Source organism: Mytilus edulis, chromosome 10, assembly GCF_963676685.1.
Source record: "Mytilus edulis chromosome 10, xbMytEdul2.2, whole genome shotgun sequence".
Lineage (NCBI taxonomy): Eukaryota > Metazoa > Mollusca > Bivalvia > Mytilida > Mytilidae > Mytilus > Mytilus edulis.
Genome location: NC_092353.1, coordinates 17730973 through 17752950, shown reverse-complemented (window position 1 = coordinate 17752950; position 21978 = coordinate 17730973). Strand labels below are relative to the sequence as shown.

Here is a 21978-nt window from a genome sequence, read left to right as displayed (position 1 = left end):
TTGAATCTGAGTCTAAACGCGTTTGGTGTTTTAAAATTGGTAAGTTCATCATAAAACGAAAAATAATCTAAGTGTCAAACAATTTCTTGAAATTAACAAACATATAAAAGAAATGACTGACAAAATCAAAACAATATGAATGAAATGCAGACCCCCATAAAAAAATCATACGAGGAGTTGATAATACTTTGTCTACTTTATAATTTCAGATCAAGCTATTATAACATCAGCCAATGAAATATTTGCCTTTTAATTATTAAAAGTGTTTATCTGTACAACAAAACCAGTAGATCCCAAAAGATCTTTAAAACAGAAAGTAAAAGGCAAACACGGAATAAACATGTTATAACTTTAATGTGTGGAAGTGCTTTTCTGGATTAACCTTCATTAGAAATGATGAAAGCGGAATATTTGAAAGTCCAGAATGTATAAACCGAAAACGTTGAAAAGCTATACACCAAAAAAGGACCTAAAAAGTAGCCAAATCTATCTAAGGCCAAAGCGTAGACATCCTTATCTTAAAAAGATAGAACAATCTATATTGTATCAATGAAACCAAAAAGATTATATCATTATTATAATAAGCTATTTATTTGTTTTAAAGCTCTTCATTGCTTTTGGATTTGGCTTCAAAAGTGTTTGTGCCAATCTGAATAGTTTAATTATTCAAAGAGTTATGTTTGAGTATTGAGGTTCTTCATTTTCACCCTGCCAATGCACATGGTTTCACTGTTTTTTGAGTTCACATGAAATCCTTAGTGTTTGTGTGTTAAATTAATCTTAAGCTTGAGTTGTATTCTTACTCAGTTAATGCAATAACCTCATTGATAAACTGATGTTGCCTTGATTGGTATATGTTTGGTGTGCCAAAATTTAATGAAGTTTATTGTTGAAACAAATATTTACAAACTGAAAACAGAATAATAAATTTGTATTATAATGATGTACCTATACATCAAAATGACAGACCAATATTTTTTTCCTTCTCAAAAGGTTCTGTCATAAAAGGTTGAACATTGGTAAAATACTGTTGCCTTCATTTGTATATGTTTGGCTTCAAATAATGTTCATCCAAAGCATAACTTATGAAGTGAATTCTAGAATCTCAGACTGAATGAAAACAGAATCACAAACTTGTATCATATAAATAATAAACTAATTCATCAAAGTATCAATCACACAGTTCTTAAAAAGTATACTGCTAATGTATTCATTCACAAACTTACAAGTAACTTGAAAAGGCAATAAAAATTGCACAATTATACCTCAACTGAAAAATACGTTGGATATGTGTGTTTTATCTGCATGAATAAACTGAAGTGGTTCCTATAAGATATAAACTGAATAGGAATTATGTTCCATTGAAAACTATAAAACTTGTTAACTAACATTTTAATGAACAGAATAGACATAACAAACAAAAAATTATTCTATTTCATGCATGGCAGAATGTTTAATTCACACACTCAAATACTCAATAGAACGAATTTAACAAACACTTTAAGATATAAATCTTTTTCTTCAGTGAACATGTTCTGGTTTAATGCACCAACTCTTTTAAAATGATGGCTGTTTGATATTTGAATGAAATTATAATTATTTTTTTTTTTAATTCATTCATCATTCACAATGTGCAGTATACAAAATTGAAAAAGATACTTAAAAATGATCTGCTAGATTTATATGGTAACAACTTAATCAATTACTAGTATTTATGTGCATAAAATGTCTAATTGGTGTTCAAATAAATGAGGCACATAGATGATGCCTTTGCTTGCATATAATTTCATAATGGGACATCAAGAAGCGTAAAATTAATGCTACCCAAATTTTTACTTGATCAGAGTCTTGTAGTAATAACTTTTTTTATAAGCATTGTGTATTAGTTTCATAACATTTGGATGCAATAAACTAAGGTTAGAGAATGGAGAAGAAATATTCAGGTTTTTTTTCATTTGTAAAGAGGCATAACTCTAGAATGGATGAAGTGAAACCACCAATATTCAAACTTAATCTGTTTTTGTGGTAATTAGCATTGTGTATAAGTTTCATACCATTAACATGATTAAGTTGAGGCAAATTAAAGTTAGAGAATGGAAAACAATTTTAGGAAGTAAAGACAAGGATTTAACTTAATGCCCCCTCCGATACAAGAGCAAAAAAAGGTATTGCATTGCTAATTAAATAAACAGCTGCGCCATGAGCGCATGATACGCCCGACGTCTTGTGTGGAAGTTTTATGCAATAATCATAAATAGTTTCTGAGAAAGTTTTAAGCAATAACCATATATTGTTTTTGAGACACGGGGGGACATGTGAAACCCCCAACCCTGTTTTTTTTTTTACAAAAAACTAAATATCACTAAAATAAAATTTTGAATCAAAACCAAAAAGTATACAGATCTTTAGATTAATAAAACAAAGAAGTGTGTAAAGTTTTAAGCAATAATCATAAATCATTTTTGAGATACGGCGCGACATGTAAAAAAAACCTCCCCTGTTTAACAAAATACTCAATAACTCCAAAATAAAGTTTTGAATCATCAACAAAAAGTATACAGATCTTTAGATTAATATAACAAAGAAGTGTGTAAAGTTTTAAGCAATAATCATAAATTAATTTTGAGATACGGCACAACATGTAAAAAAAAACCTCCCCCTTTTTTACAAAATACTCAATAACTCAAAAATGAAATTTTGAATCATCACCAGAAAGTATACAGATCTTTAGATTAATATAACAAAGACATGTGTAAAGTTTTAAGCAATAATCATAAATCGTTTATGAGATATGGTGCGACATGTAAAAAAAACCCTCCCCCTTTTTTACAAAATACTCAATAACTCAAAAATATAATTTTGAATCATCACCAAAGAGTATACAGATATTAAGATTAACATAACTAAGAAGTGTTTTTAAGTTTTAAGCCATAATCAAGAATCGTTTTTGAGATACGGTGCAACATGTGAAAAAAAACACACCCCTGTTTTAGTTACAAAGTGACGTAACTCAAAAAGTTTTAATCTTATTTTCACCAAAAAGTATACAGATCATTTGACCATCTTAAGAAACAACTATGTTAAGTTTCATGAAATTTGGATAAGTCGTTCTCAAGTTACGGTGCGACATGTTTACGCCGGACAGACGGACAGACGGACAGACAGACGGAGGGACAGACGGACACCGGACATTTGTATACCATAATACGTCCCGTCAAAATTTTGATGGGCGTATAAAAAGACATTTAAATGGATCTCTTTTTAAATTATAATTTCTTGCATTACTTCATCCCCCCCTTCTGTAAATTCAGAAATTAATTGTGATTTTCCAAGAACGAACAGAAATGTGAGTTTAACTATTGTGATTTTGAAAACATCTGCATACAGATCTAGGTTTCAATCATCATTAAGGGGGTTCTTAATATTCCAATAATCACCCGTCACTTAGTTCACATTAATAAAAAATCTCTCAATAATTTCTGAAGTAACAGTAACAAAACAAATCTACCTTCTATCTGTTAACCAAAATGCAATGCTTAGTCTGCACCAACCTCACTATAACAAATCTTAATTCCAATTGAATTGTTTTAGATTTTCTCATACACACTGTACCATTTTCAAATTTTAACATTTTAATGTCTAATGGTTTCATTGAACTTCTGTAACAGATTCCAAATATAAACCTAAAACTTGATCTTCATAGCTATCTGATGGGGATTACATCCAAATAACATCTATCAAAGTCCTGCCTGAGAACAGCTGTATTTCCTCACTTGTCCATCCCTACATCCTGTGTACACATGTGTATTGTCACAAACAACTTTGTAAATATGGTCACAATCAGCACCGGTTAGTTCGGTTGTTGTATTGCACAGTTCATTCACAAAGAAGCAGGACCCGTCTCCTAAAATGACAGATATGACTATGATGTTAAGCAAATTGATGTTCGCTACAATATTGTTGATTTTTTCTATTTCATCAGGGATGTAATTTCCATTTTCATGCAAGACACACTGTATAATGGTTGCATCAACATTTCAGCTTTTAAAATGCACATTTATTTCAAAAGAAAATGAATAATAATTCTACTTCATAAGCTACTTATTTAACATTAGAAATTGGTATGGATACAATTATCAAACATTTAACATCAGGCAACAATGTTAAAGAAAAGATTATTGCACAAGAGGTTTTTTTTACCAGGGTACTGAAAACCATGCAACATTTTTCTTGCATGTACATTTCCATTAAAATATTTAGCTTACCTAATGGTATGTCACAGGCTATATCTGATGACGCTTCTTTAAGAAAACATAGGCCCTTTTCTACTAATATCAGTATTATATGTCTATCTTGAATATTAGCATGTCAATATGATGTAAAATCAGAAGTGTTATATATAAGACCTACCAGTACTGACAAAGAAACCATTATTATGTGTACTAAATGATAGGATTGCAGATCTTGTCTCTTTCCATTCTTTTAATGGCACTCTGAAAATTAAATTAAAGGAAAGACTGACAGACTGATAAATAAATAAGTAAAAGTGTACTTTTGAAAAGAAAGTTCAAGTAACTTCAGTTCAGTATTCAAAACCAGATTACAGAATATATAGTCATTTAAATTTTACCCTAAAAATCCTTTATGTATAGAAGCTTAATAGGAGATGTAAAAGACCATCATTTAAGCCAGATTCTGTGAAAGTTTTTTTTATATAGAATAGACAGTTAATTTTCCTATTTCAATGGTTTTACAGTAGTCATTTAAGGGGCTCTTTATAGCTTGCTGGTTGGTTTGAGACAAGGCTCAATGTTGAAGGTTTTACCTTGACCTATAATTATTTATTTTTTACAAAAACTGTAGTGACTTGGATGGAGAGGTGTCTCATTGGCACTCATACCACATCTTTTTATATCTATGTATAACATGTATAAAGTGCAATGATAACATGCTTTAAATATTGTTGACCTATTGCATATAGTAACTTAGAAACAAACTTAACCAGGAAAACTTGATGATTGACCAATGAACTATGAAAATAAGGTGATGGTCAGATGACCATTGCCTGACAGACATATACAACTAATAATCATTCCTTACATCAAATATAGATCATCCAATGCTTATAGTATTAGAAAAAACAGAACAATAAACATAAACTTCACATTGAGTAATGAACCGTAAAAATGAGGTCAAGGTCAGATGAAACCTATCCCTATGTCAAGCTTGCTGCAACAGAAGTCACAGCCTCAACAAAAATCGATCAACTATTAAACTCCTTTTTTGGTTTTTAAAAACTGGTCAATTAAAAACTCATGTTATGATTTTATTATGTCCCCTCTCCTAAACTGGTAATACCTTTTTACCCATTCTTTTACCTGATATTTCTAAGATCTAAAACTGTAATATAACCATCCTGTGTTCCACAAACAGCTGCATTCTCTGATAATATACAACAACAATTTACTGCTCCATGGCAAGGTAGATCAAATACCTGAAAATTACAATAATATGTTAATTAACTAACTGTTATTTCATTTTTATTTCTGATCAATGTAATTTCTTATTGTTGGAAACCTTCAAATGATCACATGATGACGAACAACTGTTTTTATGCCTAGCCTTCTAAAGTGCAGGAGGGGAACATGTTTTTATAGTCTTTGGGTAAATAAGTAAATCAATTTGTAAGTGAGTCTATTTGCCTGTAAAGTTTTTGATGAAGGAGGTTTCTATGAAGTTGAGGTCACATTGACCTGGAACTTAACACAAATTTTTATTTAAAAGATGTGAACTTTTATAAAACCTACCCCTAAGTAGTGTTTTTCCCTAGATTTAGTGGTTACAGTTAATTCAGAAATTATTGGGAAGATTTATTTGTGGAAATAGTGTGACAAGGTTAGCATGGCAATAATTAAAAATCTCTAAATTTATGGAAATGTGAAAATGTGAGCAAGGCATGGTTTTCAATAGACTAAATCAGAATTTTTGTATTAACTATGGTTATTTCCAAGTAAATCTTAGTGTGTTTGCTCCTGCACATTTGTCACATATCTTTTATGCATATTGTATTTACATGCAGCACCTCATTAAATGTCTTAAACCAACAGAAACTGTTGCTATAAATAGATATAAGAAGATATGGTATGAGTGCCAATGAGACAACTCTAATATAAAAATAAACCATTATAGGTCAAAGTACAGTCTTCAACAGGGAGCATTGGCTCACTCCAAACAGCAAGCTATAAAGGGCCTCAAAACTGACTAGTGTAAAACCATTCAAATGGGAAAACCAACGATTTTATCTATATAAAAACAATAAACAAGAAACTCTTTTAAACCACATCAATAAAGGACAACTACTGAACAGCAGATTCTTGACTCAGGTGTAAATAATTGCAGCGGGTTTAAACCTTTAAATAGGTATCAATCATCACCCTTATCTGAAACAATAGTGTAAACATACCTTACGCCTGGTTTGTAGACCATAGCCTTGAATTGACCCATTCTCTGTTCCTATCAGTAGTAATTTCCCTTCAGTTTGAACTTCCCTGTCACCTTCAAATAGTAAGAAATTTATTAGCAGTATAAATATATTCTGTATTTACCTCCATCAGGAAACTCAAACCCAAATATGTGAAAGCCAAGGATGTAGTTCCTTGAATGTGTGTTGAGCTACATGACCATACACATGATAAAGGACCAAAGTATAATTGTATTTCAATAAATAATACAATGAAAATCTCATTTCTTTGAAATCTTAGAAATATTTGTCACATGATATCATGTTATGGATGTATAATTTTACAAAGCCAAAACAAAAAACAATTTCTTAACTTGAAAATTAGGTACAAATTGAGTACAAAGCATTTACTTTAAGTATCAAGGTTAAAAAAGAAAAATGAAAAACAAAAAAGCCACTGTTGTTATAAGTTCATCATAGTCCCTGGGCAAAATGACGTAAGAATATAAATCATGACATTTATAAAAGTCAATTAGAAAAATGATTCAAAATAAAACTAAGGAGGTAGACAAACTTGAAAAGAAATGACAGACAATGTTATTTCTGCAATTTTGGTAATATTGTGGACAAATTTCTTAATCTGCTTCAATGTTTGTTTTTCACAACAATATGAAATTAAACTAGAATTTTGCTTTTGTAAATACTTATAAGTTTTTTAAAAAAATGAATGAGCAAACTAAATACCACAGTCAGAAATAAAAAGAATATGTAAGTTTTGAAGGTGTGTTAACAAACTTGTGGGTACTCCTTGCTACACTATTTCTGTTCCTAAATTGCACCTTCTCTTTACCTTTGTAATTATATTAACAAATGTTTCAATTAAACTTGGAATTCACTCAGTTTTAGATGAAAGTTTACTTATAAATTAGAAAATTTCATGCAACAGTTCCTGTAAGGATTTCTGAAAAATAATGTTAACTTTAGGTAGTATGCAAGGACAAGTCCATCTTAATGGTTATGATGATAAACAAAAGGCTCTCAAGAGTCGAATTGCTGACCTGTAATGTTTTGCTTAAATCTTTCATCAATGATTATTTTTGCTTTTCAATATAAATTAATGAGTGGCTTAAAATTTGCCATTTAAAGGTTCTTTGTATCTGTCCTATATTCTCCAATAACAAAAAAATGCATATTACCCCTATGTTCAACAATCATGATTATAGCCATAGTGGCTATGTTTCTTGACATACAAGAAAATAAAAGACACAATTTATATTAGATACTCTGAAACTCATTCAGCCCAAGTTTGGCGGAAAATGATTCAGCAGTTTCAAAGGAGAAGATTTTTTAAAGTAGGGCAAGCAAACAAGATGAACAAATTGTGAAAAAATGTGTTTAAAGGGCAATAACTCCTTAAAGGGTCGATTGACAATTTTGGTCTGAAAAAACTTTTTGTAGATCTTACTGCCCTGAACATTATTGCTGTTTATCTTTAACTACAATAATATTCAAGAAAACAAAAAAAAACCTGAAAAATTTCCTTACCATTTCAAATTTAGTGGCAGCAACGGAACAATAGGTTGTGTGGTTTGTCTGAAAATTTGAGTGTTGATAGGTCTTGATCACCTATGGAACATTTTTACCCATGTCAAATTTGCTCTAGTTTTTGAGATATAAGCCAAAAACTCCATTTTACCCCTATGTTCTATTCTTTTATTAGCCATGGCAGCCATGTTTGTTGATGGATGGAAACTTCGGATACAATTTCTTAACTTGAAACATTTAGGAACACTCATTTAAAGTTAAGAAGAATTAGGCCCAGTAGTTTCAGAGGAGAAGATTTTTAAATGTTTGCAAACATAATGAATAAATTGTGTAAAATTGTCTTTAAAGGACGATTACTCCTTTAGGGGTCAATTGAAAATTTTGGTTATATAAAAACTTTTTGTAGATCTTATGTTGCTGATCATTACTGCTGTTTACCTTTTATTTCTATCTATAATAATATTCAAGATAATAACCAAAAACTGCCAAATTTCCTTAAAATTACCAATTTGGTGTCAGCAACACAACAATGAGTTGTTTGGTTCAACTGAAAATTAAAGGGCTGATAGTTCTTGACCTATTGAACATATTTACTCATGTTGGATTTGCTGTAAATGCTTTAGTTTTTGTGATATGAGCCAAAACTGCATTTGGCCCCTATTTTGGTGATGGATCAAAATTTCGGATACAATTTATAAACTAGATACCATAAGGAACATTTATTTAAAGTTTGATGGTATTTGGTCCAGTGTTTTCATAGGAGAAGATTTTTGTAAGAGTTTACAACAAGGACGGCCACTGATGAGGATAGACGCTAAGTGATGGCTTAAGCTTACATGGGGCCCTTAGGGCTAGTTGACCTAAAAAAAAATGATTTATGGTAATATTTTGAAAACATGATTAGAAATATTAACCAAGATTAACAAATTGATATAATATCATGTTTCTTCAGAACCTTTACCATAACCTGGAAAGTATATGAACAATAACCTTTCAAAAATAAAATATCTATCTCCTCTCCCACTTGTCATTTTAGTAGAGATGCTAATAACTATTATGATAAAATGCTGACCATGGTACTTACTAGTAATGGTTTCTGGTTGACCTAGGTCAATATTTTTGTTTGGTATTCCTATAGAACAACAGTTAACATTGCCCCCACATTCTTCATAAGTATATATACATGACTTTTGTCCTACATCCCATAACTTGACTGTCCCATCCTTACTGGAGGATAAAACATTACGTCCTCTCTCTATTATCACTGTATCTAATATAGCTGAAAATGGAATATATTTATTGAATAGCAAGTACCTTTTGAAATCCCCCCTTTTTACATTCTTTCTGAAATTGCTTATACACATGATCTTCCCTGTTTTCAAACTTATTTTGTTGAAATTTTTAAAGACCATTCAAAAGTAAAAAAATGAAAAGCATTTATAGTAATTAGGCTTTTTTTAAAAGTAAAAAAATGAAAAGCATTGATAGTAATTAGGCTTTTTTTTAATTTCAAAAGTTTTTAGAGTTTAACAATCAATGGGAGGTAACTGCAGTTTTATCAATTGCTATCATAGTCAATCTGAAACAGTTTTCAAACATGCTATATATACAGATATACAAATAAATATAGGAAGATGTAGTGTGAGTGCCAATGAGACAACTTTCCATTCAAATAACAATTTATAAAAGTAAACCATTATAGGTCAATGTACGGCCTTCAAAAGCATGCATAGAAATTTTGGCAAAATGAGAATCAAAAATCCACTAACAACTAGAAAATATCTTCTCCTTAATTTCCAACAAATTGCATAATGAGTATACAAAATTTGGTACATAAAACAGCTAATAACAAAACCCCTTTTTTATTGCCCTTGGATATAGTTTGGTATCCTTATTTCAGCCAGGTAATATATATTGTAACCTTAAATTTGTCATCAAAATGTATAATGTGATACTTTAAGGTGCTAATTATTATGCCTAATGCCTTCATCAATACCAATAATAGTATCGATAAACTGAGAAGTAAACTGTCCCATTGGCAATCATACCACATCTTCTTTTTTATATGGACTATAAATTTCTTTCTAGCTAATTGACTTCCGTGTACACAAATAGACAGATGTCCGTGATATATATATGCTTGAAAATGTAGGATTGTAACTTTGATATAATTTACTTCCATTTCTCTCCAGTACCTTTTTTTATCATAATAATACTACTGTGTACCTGCTTTATGACCTATAATACTACTGTGTACCTGCTTTATGACCTATAATACTACTGTGTACCTGCTTTATGACCTGTAATACTACTGTGTACCTGCTTTATGACCTTTAATACTACTGTGTACCTGCTTTATGACCTATAATACTACTGTGTACCTGCTTTATGACCTATAATACTACTGTGTACCTGCTTTATGACCTGTAATCAGTGATGTCACTAAGTTTTGCTCGTCGCTACTACGGCCGGGGGTCTGATTTTTTTTTTAAATGGTGCAAAATCCTGCACTCTGGGGGTGTCCTAGACCCTTATTCAGACCTCTGAAAACATAATTTTTTACTGAAGATAATGTAAATGATTAAATAAAATTAGCAACATGAGGGGTAAATTTTCTGTACATGTGATCACATCATTGATCATCTTGATGGACCAATATACATTTTTGTGCATTTTCCTGTAGGTTGACTGCTAGTAAATATTTTTGAACTGAAAGAATCCAAAAATCTTAGTTTGAATAGAAACATATTGTCTCTGGTTTGAATTATCACTTGAATAATTTAGTTTTAAATGAAAATTGTAATTCTGACATTGAGAACATTATGTTTTGATTTTATATTAAAAAAGTGTTGGTTTTGTTTTTACAAAATTAAAAACAATATTCACTGACTAGTAGTCAGCTGGAGCTTCGATTTCAAAGATAAAACTGTTACAGCTAGAGGCGCTATATTTTATAAAATCGTATGCTCTCCCCAAAAAGATTTGAAAATTTAGACTAAAATTCCTGCATTCTGAGCATACCTGGGAGTGATTTAGATGCTTGGGAAAATGTTAATTTTGTCTTATTTTTGTTATCGACTTCAATCACATTTGAATTTTTTTTTTAAATGAGAATCCGTATAGTCCTGGCAAGGCTAATCTATATTAGATTTTTTTTCTGGGATGTCTGTTCTTGAATATATGTAAATAATACACAGGCAAGTGCCTGTGAAATAATAGGTGAAATATTATAATTTTATTTCAATAATAATCGAATTTATTAAATATCTTGATCGATTTATTTGCGTACGTACTTAGTGACAAATGACCCCCTTTTTTCTCATAAGACTTGTACACGTATTTCAAACACGTTGTCAAGCTATGTCGTTTTATTTTCTCTTATTTGTTAACTGTTCAGTAAGCAGTAAACTAAAATCCTTTTGAACTAAAGATATTTTTAAAAATTATTTGTGGTCGACAATATTCTACTTTCGTTATTGACCTTCATTCTCTGGACACCACGTGGTCGTGGGCTTTGAAATGTAAACTACAAAAGGTGCTGTTTTCCAGATTCTTGACAACATTATATATATATTATACTTTCTTTTATTTGACTGATATATTTTCATAACATGCTGTTGTCATTTCTGGCTTATTCCTTCTCTTGAAGCCAAAACCAAACAGGATCATAATGTCCATCGGAACGTCTCTCTTTTTATCCTTGCAAACATACAATACTTACCGACTTTAAATAGACGACCAATCAGCGGACTGCATTTACATGAACTATATTTAGTCAAAGGTAAACACTGATTTACATCCTTGTTTATCGCGACTTTAATCGTGGAAGCTGATGCATTGAACAATTATTTGTTAATATTAACCTGATTATCTTTTTTATCTTATTATTATTTTTTTACTCATGCAAAAATAGCCGGCGGGAAAAGGACAATAACCGGCGAAAATCGCCGGCTGCCGGCTTCTAACGACATCACTGGTAATACTACTGTGTACCTGCTTTATGACCTATAATACTACTGTGTACCTGCTTTATGACCTATAATACTACTGTGTACCTGCTTTATGACCTGTAATACTACTGTGTACCTGCTTTATGACCTGTAATACTACTGTGTACCTGCTTTATGACCTATAATACTACTGTGTACCTGCTTTATGACCTGTAATACTACTGTGTACCTGCTTTATGACCTGTAATACTACTGTGTACCTGCTTTATGACCTGTAATACTACTGTGTACCTGCTTTATGACCTGTAATACTACTGTGTACCTGCTTTATGACCTGTAATACTACTGTGTACCTGCTTTATGACCTATAATACTACTGTGTACCTGCTTTATGACCTGTAATATTAGCAGCACATTGTCCAGTTTCTGCTGACCACACTTTCAGTTGCATGTCTGCTCCACCAGACAACACCACAACACCAGATGGGAAAAATTTACATGTATAAACATCTCCTAAATGTCCTTGTAAATCTCTCTGTAATGGATAAAAGAAGGATTTCTTAGTAGGAAAAAAAATGATGATATACCATACATCTGCATAGTTTCAACAAGAATTTCTGTGTACCTGATTTTTTGTACATTTTACATAGATATATAAAGATGTGCTATGAGTGCCAATTGAAACCTGTAACATATCATGGCAAAAAGCTTTTCAAAACTACTCACCCTGTTATTCACAAATTGTATGATAGAGTCTGTTTATATCTTAAAATGAGCATACCCTGACTATACCATTACTGGTCTCCCACACCTTTAGTTTCCCTTCACTATCAGCTGATACACCTAGTCCTCCTGGTGTTACATCTAGGGATGTTACCTGTAAAAAAAAAAGTTTATACATCAGACTTTATGAGATTTGAATTTTGAAAAAATGTTCCAGTCATTTAAATCAACTTTAAAAGTTTAAATACTATATTCTGCATAATTTTTGTGTGTATTGATGCAAGAAGCAAAGAAAAAATACTATTGCAGTTTTTTAGAAAGATGCTCTTGTAGAGTTATAACTGGCCAGGAAAAACAATCACTTAGGAGGGGGGGGGATAAAAAAGGCCAAAATCATACTTCCCTTCACATATATATCACACTCAACAGCCTCTAGGTAACTCTTATCACATATTGTCTTTCATTGTTTTTCGATTTTTTTTGCCATGGCTTTGTCAGTTTCTATTCAACTTATGATTTTTGAATGTCCTTTGATATCTTCAACATCTTTTATCAATTATACATGATTCAATAATTTCACAAATTATAGCCACATAAAAACATTTCAACCTCACCCAAATCAAACTAGCATTCTTATTTTAATTAAATGTTATACATGTATACAGGGGTTGAATTTAAGCTTTTTTGTATACTGGCCAGCCGAACCAGTGGACTGAAAACTCTACTTGTCCTTCAAAAATGACATTCATTTGACAAACACTAATATAAATATAATTCAACCATTCACGATCTTTTTCCCATGATCTTTGGTATTTGCATTTTGTTTTGTCAATTTCATAATACTTTATTTCGATCTTCCTATTGATTTTCACTTATTTTAATTATTTTGTCTGGCGGTTTAACTCCTTCCAAAAATATTTATATTGTTCTGAAGGACGCTCACCCGAGATATTAATTAACTTGATCAATTGTAATACCCCCCTACCCCCCCCCCCCCCCCCCCCCCCAAGTGATTTTTATCGACAAATTTCTACCAGCTGACAAAATCTACTGGTCCGAGGCACATTCTACTGGTCACGGACCACCGGACCAGCGCTAAATTTCGACCCCTGCATGTATATATATATATGAACTACCTCCCATCATCAGAATATAAATAGGGAGATTTGAGGTAAACATCATTAGAAAACTACCCTATAACACGTTTGCATATGAGGTAACCATACCAGCTTCACTACATTTATTGGTATTAATCAGAATAAGGAGATAACTGTATTGTATTTTAACCTCCAACGGCATTAATTGGTGATTTAATGGGTGCAAATTACGTTATCAACGTTAAAACATACATTTAAAATCTGTCATACATTGTCTGTGCTTGCAACTGTAAATTGATGCCATGAAAATTAAGTGATGGTATCCAATCAAAATTAACTTCACAAATGATGTTGCATTAGAATGAGTTTATATTTACTGTATTCCATATTAATGAATACACTGCAAGGGTTTGTTTTTATATTTTTATGTAGAATTATCATTAGGCCAATTAAAATTAATTGCTAGATTTTCATCCCCGCCTGCCCCTCTGAAATCGTCCCGCCCCGATTTTTTTTATTGAATTATACGATTTCCAGATTTGGTTCATGTCCGTCACCGGGAACCATCGATACTTTTGTTTCATTCAAAACTTCCTGTTTCAAATTTCGTTTTTGTATTTCTTCAAGTAATCTAACGAAAATGATTAAGTCGACATATTCTGCTGCTCTATAATGACAACATCATCTACCGAGAATAGAGATTGATAACGAGAAGGGCGTGAAATATTCGAGTTACGAGTAAAACGCATTGTCCTTGAACGCAAATTGCAGTAGTCACAAGTGAATCGAAAACCGTGTCAGGAAATTTGGACTGTGAATGATATCCAAAGCGCAAGAATCGTAGAACAAATTGGTACAAAAAACATGACTGGATTAAAGGAATTGGCACAAGCACAAACTTGTTTGATTTATGACCGTATATTGAGAAAAAAAAGTCGACAAACACGCCCTTATATTTACTCATGGCTGTTGTTTTTGTTGACAAACAGCAAACACCTTTGGTAACTAGCCCAATACCCTCAATTTAGTCATTAAACTACTTTTCGGTTAAGTTCATGTTTTACATCATAATTACTTTCAATACTGAGTTTTCATTTTATTCTGTACTCATAATACTTGTTTTGCATACAATTGTACCAATACATTTTATTGATTTTATGGGGACTAAAAACCATTGCTTAGAAAGCAAAATAAATTTGGTGTAGGTATAGTCCAACTGAAGGGGGCATTTTTCTTCTTTTTGATGTATACTATAAATAGGTTTCTAAAGCGGCAATTACATGTATAACAGTGGTTGCCAATCAGGGATTTTTATTAAAGAGTTTAAAAAATAGTGTAGGATTCCTTATATGGCATGTATATACATTATACAAGCTTGTTTTCCACTAGCATATACCCCACGGTATGAAGAACTCGTGACGAGGGTTTCATATGAAATAAAATTTTAAAAATAAAATCCTCCCACCCGCCCCATTTTTTTCAAAAATTTGGATGAAAATCTACTAATTAATTTTAGTTGGCCCTATCTTGAACATTCACATGGTCATATCTGCAACTTACACTTTTTCTGCTGTTATGGATCGCAGAATATTCTACCTGGGCTGCAACAAACTTTCTTGTGTATTCTCCAATTCCATCTTTGTATTTCACTGTCATAGTATTCTATAATAACATATATATTAAAAAGGTACATGTATAAATAAGGAATTACAATTCTAATTCTGATAAAATTGTATATTTGCTTCTCTTCAAAATGATTAATTTATGATTTTTTAATGTGAGATAGAATTTAGTTATAGCCAATACAAGGACTTGTCTGATGAAGTTTTTAAGAATGAAAAAAGCTTTGAAAGAACATTTTAACCTTATCGATCATTATAAAAAAGGAGGTGTGCTATGATTACCAATGATACTACTATCCACTGAAATTACAAGGACAAAGGATGATAAGGCATAGAGGTGACCATAGAAAAAGCTTCATAGAGTTTGATTCTGAACTTTATTGTTTTTTTTTAAATCTTCCTGTTGTGTTCAACTGCTTTCAACAAAGAGCCAAACCTGGACAGTATGCTATGAAATGATTGTATATGTTAAGAGTTCTACATCTGGCATGACTGGTAAAGTTGGATAGTACTTTCTTAGTGTTAAGTTAAGTTATTAGATATCTTTACCTTGGTAACATGCTGAACATTAAAACTTTCTGACCCTGTAACCATTGGAATACCTTGAGAAGAGACACCATCAGATCGTAACTCTCCATGTATCATAGGATTATCTGGAAAACAATAAAAAAAAAAAAAAATACTCACACAAGTTGAACAATGAAATATATATAATGATGCCCGAAAATAATTAATGTTATAATCTGGGCAATGTAAATTTATGAAAGCAATATGGTAAAATCCATTTTTTTCTGATTTAACTCCAGATCTTTTACTTGTATAAGTACATTTTTTGATAAAATTAAAGGGAGATTATTCAAACATTATAACTTACTTATACAATGTATAAGTATATTTGTTTTTACTTCTTCAAGTAAATAAAAATTATTTGTACAAGAAGTACCCCTGACTGCATGACATCATTCTATTTTTAGATTAGATATTAGATTCCTACACCTCGCAAAAGTCATGTAATTTTCTTGACAAATGAAACATCATTTTGTGCCTTGAATATCTGAGCATATATTACATCGATAAATTTCTTGAAAATGTTAATGGATAGAATGTATAGAATGTTATGATAAATGCACTATATTTTGTGTATCATAAAAGGTAGTGATAAGCCTTGGAACATTTAGTCGTCAAGATATCAAGTTAGTCCCATAAGGTTTTGATTGCATTCCATGCAATCTTTACCTAAAAATGTGTGCATTAAATTAAAATTTTGAAATGAGTTTTCTATAATATTCATTTGTCAGTCATTTACTTACTCAATGTTTTGAAGCTAATCCAAACCTTTTCACCATTTTCCCTATAAAGATAAAAATCTTTATGTTTGACTTAATTGCTCTCTCATTATCAAGCAGTATCAAATATGTTGTTTTAAAAGCTTCATCACAAACAATTATACAAGTTTTTTTACAAAGCCTAAATTTTTTCAGGCTTAAGAATAAAAACTATTTTTTTAATGCTGCTTTACTCTTGCTCCAACAAATTAACTGTGATTTCATCATCCAGTGGCAAGTTTTCTTATAAAGTATTACATGTATTATGTACATGTTGAGGCATCATTAGTTACACTTCATCAAAGTATTAACATACGAGACTTAAATATGAGGCAATAAAACATAAATTAATATACTTATTATCTCCCCTTTACCAAGAAAAGACTTCAAAATGTAACACACACTTTATTATCCATTTAAATATAATACACATGCATGTACAAATGATTGGTTATGATAAGAGTGCATGAGGTAGGAAACCTGTTTACAATAGATGTATTTTCACTCTTATGCAAATTTGTCTGCATTATATTATAAAATCAAACAAATTCCCTAAAATTTGACATCTCAATTAAGAAGTGATTGTTGCTTGACATCAGAAGGTTTAATGCGTAGGAGATCTAAGGTCATTCTGAGACAAAATTCAACTAAAAATCCAAAAGTGTAAATACGTTTATTTTGGATTGGAAAAAACAGAGAACCTAAGTTCCAGATTTTCATTCCAGTTAGCAAATTAGTTGCAGGAATGCAGATATCTTAAGTGATTTTTCATTTAAAAGAACAAATTTATAAGATTCTAATTTATAATTAATATTAGTATTTTTACAAAGGTTGTTATTTTTGGTTTATTTTTTATGTTCTAAATTGGCATTTTAAGCGGAGGTAACTCGGAAAAAGTTTTTGCCAGAAAAAACCTGCCATGACCCTATCTTTTCTTTTGATATTCTCAAAGCATTTGCTAAAAGCTATATTTTGGTATTTTATTTTACAATTCTATCATTTAGTTTAGCTTCTAATACATAATACTGTTTTTTCCTGTATAATCCATACAAAATGTGTCGTTTGCCACAACCTGTAAGTAGCTTGAGAAATTGCACGGTGACCTATCATTTTTGTTTTATTTTTGAACATTTATCAATATAAACTTCGTTTTGGCTATGAACAAATTCTGTCGTTTTTATTTAAGACTCCCATACCATCTTAAACAATTATTCAAAACAAAACAATAAATATACAATATTAGGTTAATGTCAGAACTAGAGCCTAAAGGCTCTAAAGAGCCTATGTCGCTCACCTTGGTCTATGTGCATATTAAACAAAGGACACAAATGGATTCATGACAAAATTGTATTTTGGTGATGGTGATGTGTTTGAAGTTCTTACTTTACTGAACGTTCTTGCTTCTTACAATTATATCTATAATGAACTTTGCCCATTAGTAACAGAGAAAAATATTTGGTAAAAATTTACATAAATTTACCAAATTAATGAAAATTGTTAAAAATTGACTATAAAGGGCAATAACTCCTTAAGGGTTCAATTGACCATTTTGTAGATCTTACTTTGCTGAACATTATCGCTGTTCACAGTTTATCGCTATCTATAATAGTATTCAAGATAATAACCAAAAACGGCAAAATTTCTTTAAAAATTACGAATTGGAGGGCAGCAACCCAACAACCGGTTGTCCAATTCATTTGAATATTTCAGGGCAGATATATATTGACTCGATTAACAATTTAACTCCTTGTCAGATTTGCTCTAAATGATTTGGTTTCAGAGTTATAAGCCAAAATCTACATTTTACCCCTATGTTCTATTTTTAGCCGTGGTGGCCATCTTGGTTGGATGGCCAGGTCATCGGACACATTTTTCCAACAAGATACCCCAAAGATGATTGTGGTCAAGTTTGAATTAATTTGGTCCAGTAGTTTCAGAGGAGAAGATTTTTGTAAAAGATAACTAAGATTTACGAAAAATGGTTAAAATGACTATAAAGGGCAATAACTCCTAAAGGGGTCAACTGACCATTTCGGTCATTTGCTTATTTGTAAATCTTACTTTGATGAACATTAATGCTGTTTACAGTTTATCTCTATCTATAATAATATTCAAGATAATAAACAAAAACAGTAAAATTTCCTCAAAACTACCAATTCAGGGGCAGCAACCCAACAACGGGTAGACTGATTCATCTGAAAATTTCAGGGCAGATAGATCTTGACCTGATAAACATTTTACTCCCCCCCCCCCATGTCTTATTTCCTCTAAATATTTTGGTTTTTGAGTTATAAGCCAAAAACTGCATTTTACCCCTATGTTCTATTTTTAGCCGTGGCGGCCATCTTGGTTGGTTGACCGGGTCACACCACACATATTTTAAACTAGATAGCCCAAAGATGATTGTGGCCAAGTTTGGATTTATTTGGCCCAGTAGTTTCAGAGGAGAAGATTTTTGTAAAAGATTACTTAGATTTATGAAAAATGGTTAAAAATTGACTATAAAGGGCAATAACTCCTAAAGGGGTCAACTGACCATTTTGGTCATGTTGACTTATTTGTAAATCTAACTTTGCTGAACATTGTTGCTGTTTACAGTTTATCTCTCGTCATCTGAAAATTTCAGGGCAGATAGATCTTGACCTGATAAACATTTTTACCCCAGTCAGATTTCCTCTAATTGCTTTGGTTTTTGAGTTATAAGCCAAAAACTGCATTTTACCCCTATTTTCTATTTTATTTCCGGGTCACGCCACACATTTTTCAAACTAGATACCCCAATGATGATTGTGGCCAAGTTTGGTTCAATTTGGCCCAGTAGTTTCAGAGGAGAAGATTTTTGTAAAAGCTAACGACGATTGACGATGATGACAACGGATGCCAAGTGATGAGAAAAGCTCACTTGGCCCTTTGGGCCAGGTGAGCTAAAAATATAAACTTTTTTGTATGAGGCAGAGAAACTGGGGAAGTGTGAGGTTCTATCGAGCCCATCCCCAGTTTTGTGCTGAATACACAAATGTTTATATTTTTAATGACATTGACCTAATATGGTTTTTATACTGCAACTTAAATTTATAAATTGATAGCTTTTTAAATTGTTACATAAATATCAAACTTATTTTCATCCTTAATGAACCCCTTAATGTGGAAAAAGTATTCCATGGTGAAATTGACATTGCACAAAATATATGACTGTCTTACTATATTTAGGAAATAAACACAACTACGTAGTTGCAGTATAAAATGATGTAAATGCGTAGGATGAAACCTTTAAAGGCTTTTATAATTATGAATTGGAGCAAACATGATTTTGGGTGAAAAGATCCAGATTCAATGCATTACAGGGCCACATATTTGTCCAGATTAACATGAAGTCTGCTAAGGTTTTTTTCTATTACTTTAAAGCAGAAAAACAAAAGTCTAACAATATGTTATAAATATTTGGACTAGAAATCTACTAGTTTCTATAGAGACAAGTAGAGTTCTAAGACTCAGACACAGGCACTTGTTTTCTATCCATGTCAAGATCTGCTATCCCTATATATAATTACTAATACCTACATCTACATTCTACGTTGATCTGTCAAACTTGACCAATACTCAACGCTTCTGGTTGGTGCAAGAAAAAGAGTAATTTTGTAAGATAACTAAAGAATATACAAGCGAGTATAAAGTATGACAGAAAAAAAAAAAAAAGTAATAAGGCCAAATAAAAATATATGTGTGGTTCCAGTAACCCTACCGTCCCTACTTTTTTGGCTGAAAAATAGCCTACCCTAAAGATTTTATTGTCATTTTTCATTAAGCACTGTTAAAGTCAGAATGTTGCTCCCATAGACTCAATGTAAAAAAAAAAACATAAAATAAAAAAAAATCCCTACCTACACCTACCTACCCTAACTTTTTTTCAGATGTAACTGGAACCACACATACTTTTTTATTTGGCCTAATAAAGCAATGTATAAAAAAAGGGGGTTACCATTTGCTTTTCATTCATCTGGCCTGAACCAATCCGGCTTCTGTGGCGGTACCAGGGAGACGTATCCCCGCCGGCACAGTTCCCATCCATCATTTGACTTACTTGGCAAATGGGGATAGTAGATCTTGCCATGGATAGAAAACAAGTGCCTGTGGACTTAGATCTTAAAATGTTTGTTCTTGGGACTACAGTCTACATGTATGATTATGAACAGACATATATATGTCTCTGTTATAAACATGCATTGTGTGGTGACATAAATAAAACGATTGGTAAACAAAAGTATATACATAACAAAGAATGAAAATGAATATTGACTTTAAAACATGATTCCAATCAGCTTGTAAGATTATTCTTCCACTTCTGGACACCATAGCTGTTTGGTCTTTGGTTGTAACAGGAGCTCTAAAAGAACGGGGATCGACGCCAACATTATCTTGATGATTAAATGAATACATCGTTCGTATATTCCTCCGTTAAAAGGAACACAACAAAAGCAGGCTTATCACCGTTTATAGGCTATGTGTAAACCTATTTTATTATGTGGATGAATAACTTTGAAATTACATTTGATTACACATATAATTTAAAAAGTGAAATCAACAAATTAGATTTGTGCAAAAATGAAATTAAAACATAAGCATTAACATTGTTTTCAGAACTTGAAAAACTGCGATCTATAGATCACAGACACAGACAAGTGTTTCTATCCATGGGAAGGCCTACTATCCATATATTCGACTAAACTTATATATGGATAGTCGACCTTCCATGGATATAAACAAGTGCCTCAGGGTAGTCTAGATTTCTTAGTGTAATAGTATCATTATCTTATTTATGATGGTGGGATGGGTGGATTTGGACGTTTAATGCTTTTTTGTAAAGAAAAATACTATGTTGCAGCATAAGCCAACAAATTCATTCTGTTAAACAAAACCATGCAAAAATAAATGGGGGGGGGGGGGGGGTTATAAATATTCTGGTTCATGTAGCCTATACTCAGTTAAAATGACAAATGACATTCAAACATTTAAAAAATGTGTAAACTGACGTAGTAGCTATTTTGAGGGGTCCGGATAGGAGGGGTCGAAATCCCGTGCTTAAAAACACGAAATCCAAAAATCCCGGGCTTAAAAAAACGAAATCCCGATGTCCCGAAATTCGAATAAAGAAATTCCCGGATCCCGAAAGGGTCAATCCCCAAATCACGAGCTTAAAAACACCCGATCCCGGAGTCCCGATAAAGGTCATACCCCCCCCCTCCCCCACCCACCCCT

The 21978-nt window shown here is 31.8% G+C and overlaps 1 protein-coding gene across 1 annotated transcript; it reads right to left on the bottom strand.

Annotated features, from left to right (window-relative positions):
* Positions 1–1376: 1376 nt before the first annotated feature.
* On the bottom strand, positions 1377–21135 carry LOC139490521 (proteasomal ATPase-associated factor 1-like). The gene is made up of 12 exons (XM_071277308.1): positions 21020–21135; positions 16708–16748; positions 15947–16050; positions 15336–15437; positions 12737–12832; positions 12340–12490; positions 9090–9284; positions 6464–6555; positions 5379–5494; positions 4411–4493; positions 3244–3904; positions 1377–2192 (listed from the first exon to the last, which is right to left on the bottom strand). Exons 1-11 carry the CDS (start codon positions 21073–21075, stop codon positions 3738–3740), a joined length of 1203 nt encoding a protein of 400 aa, XP_071133409.1. The 5' UTR covers positions 21076–21135; the 3' UTR covers positions 1377–2192; positions 3244–3737.
* Positions 21136–21978: the final 843 nt, after the last annotated feature.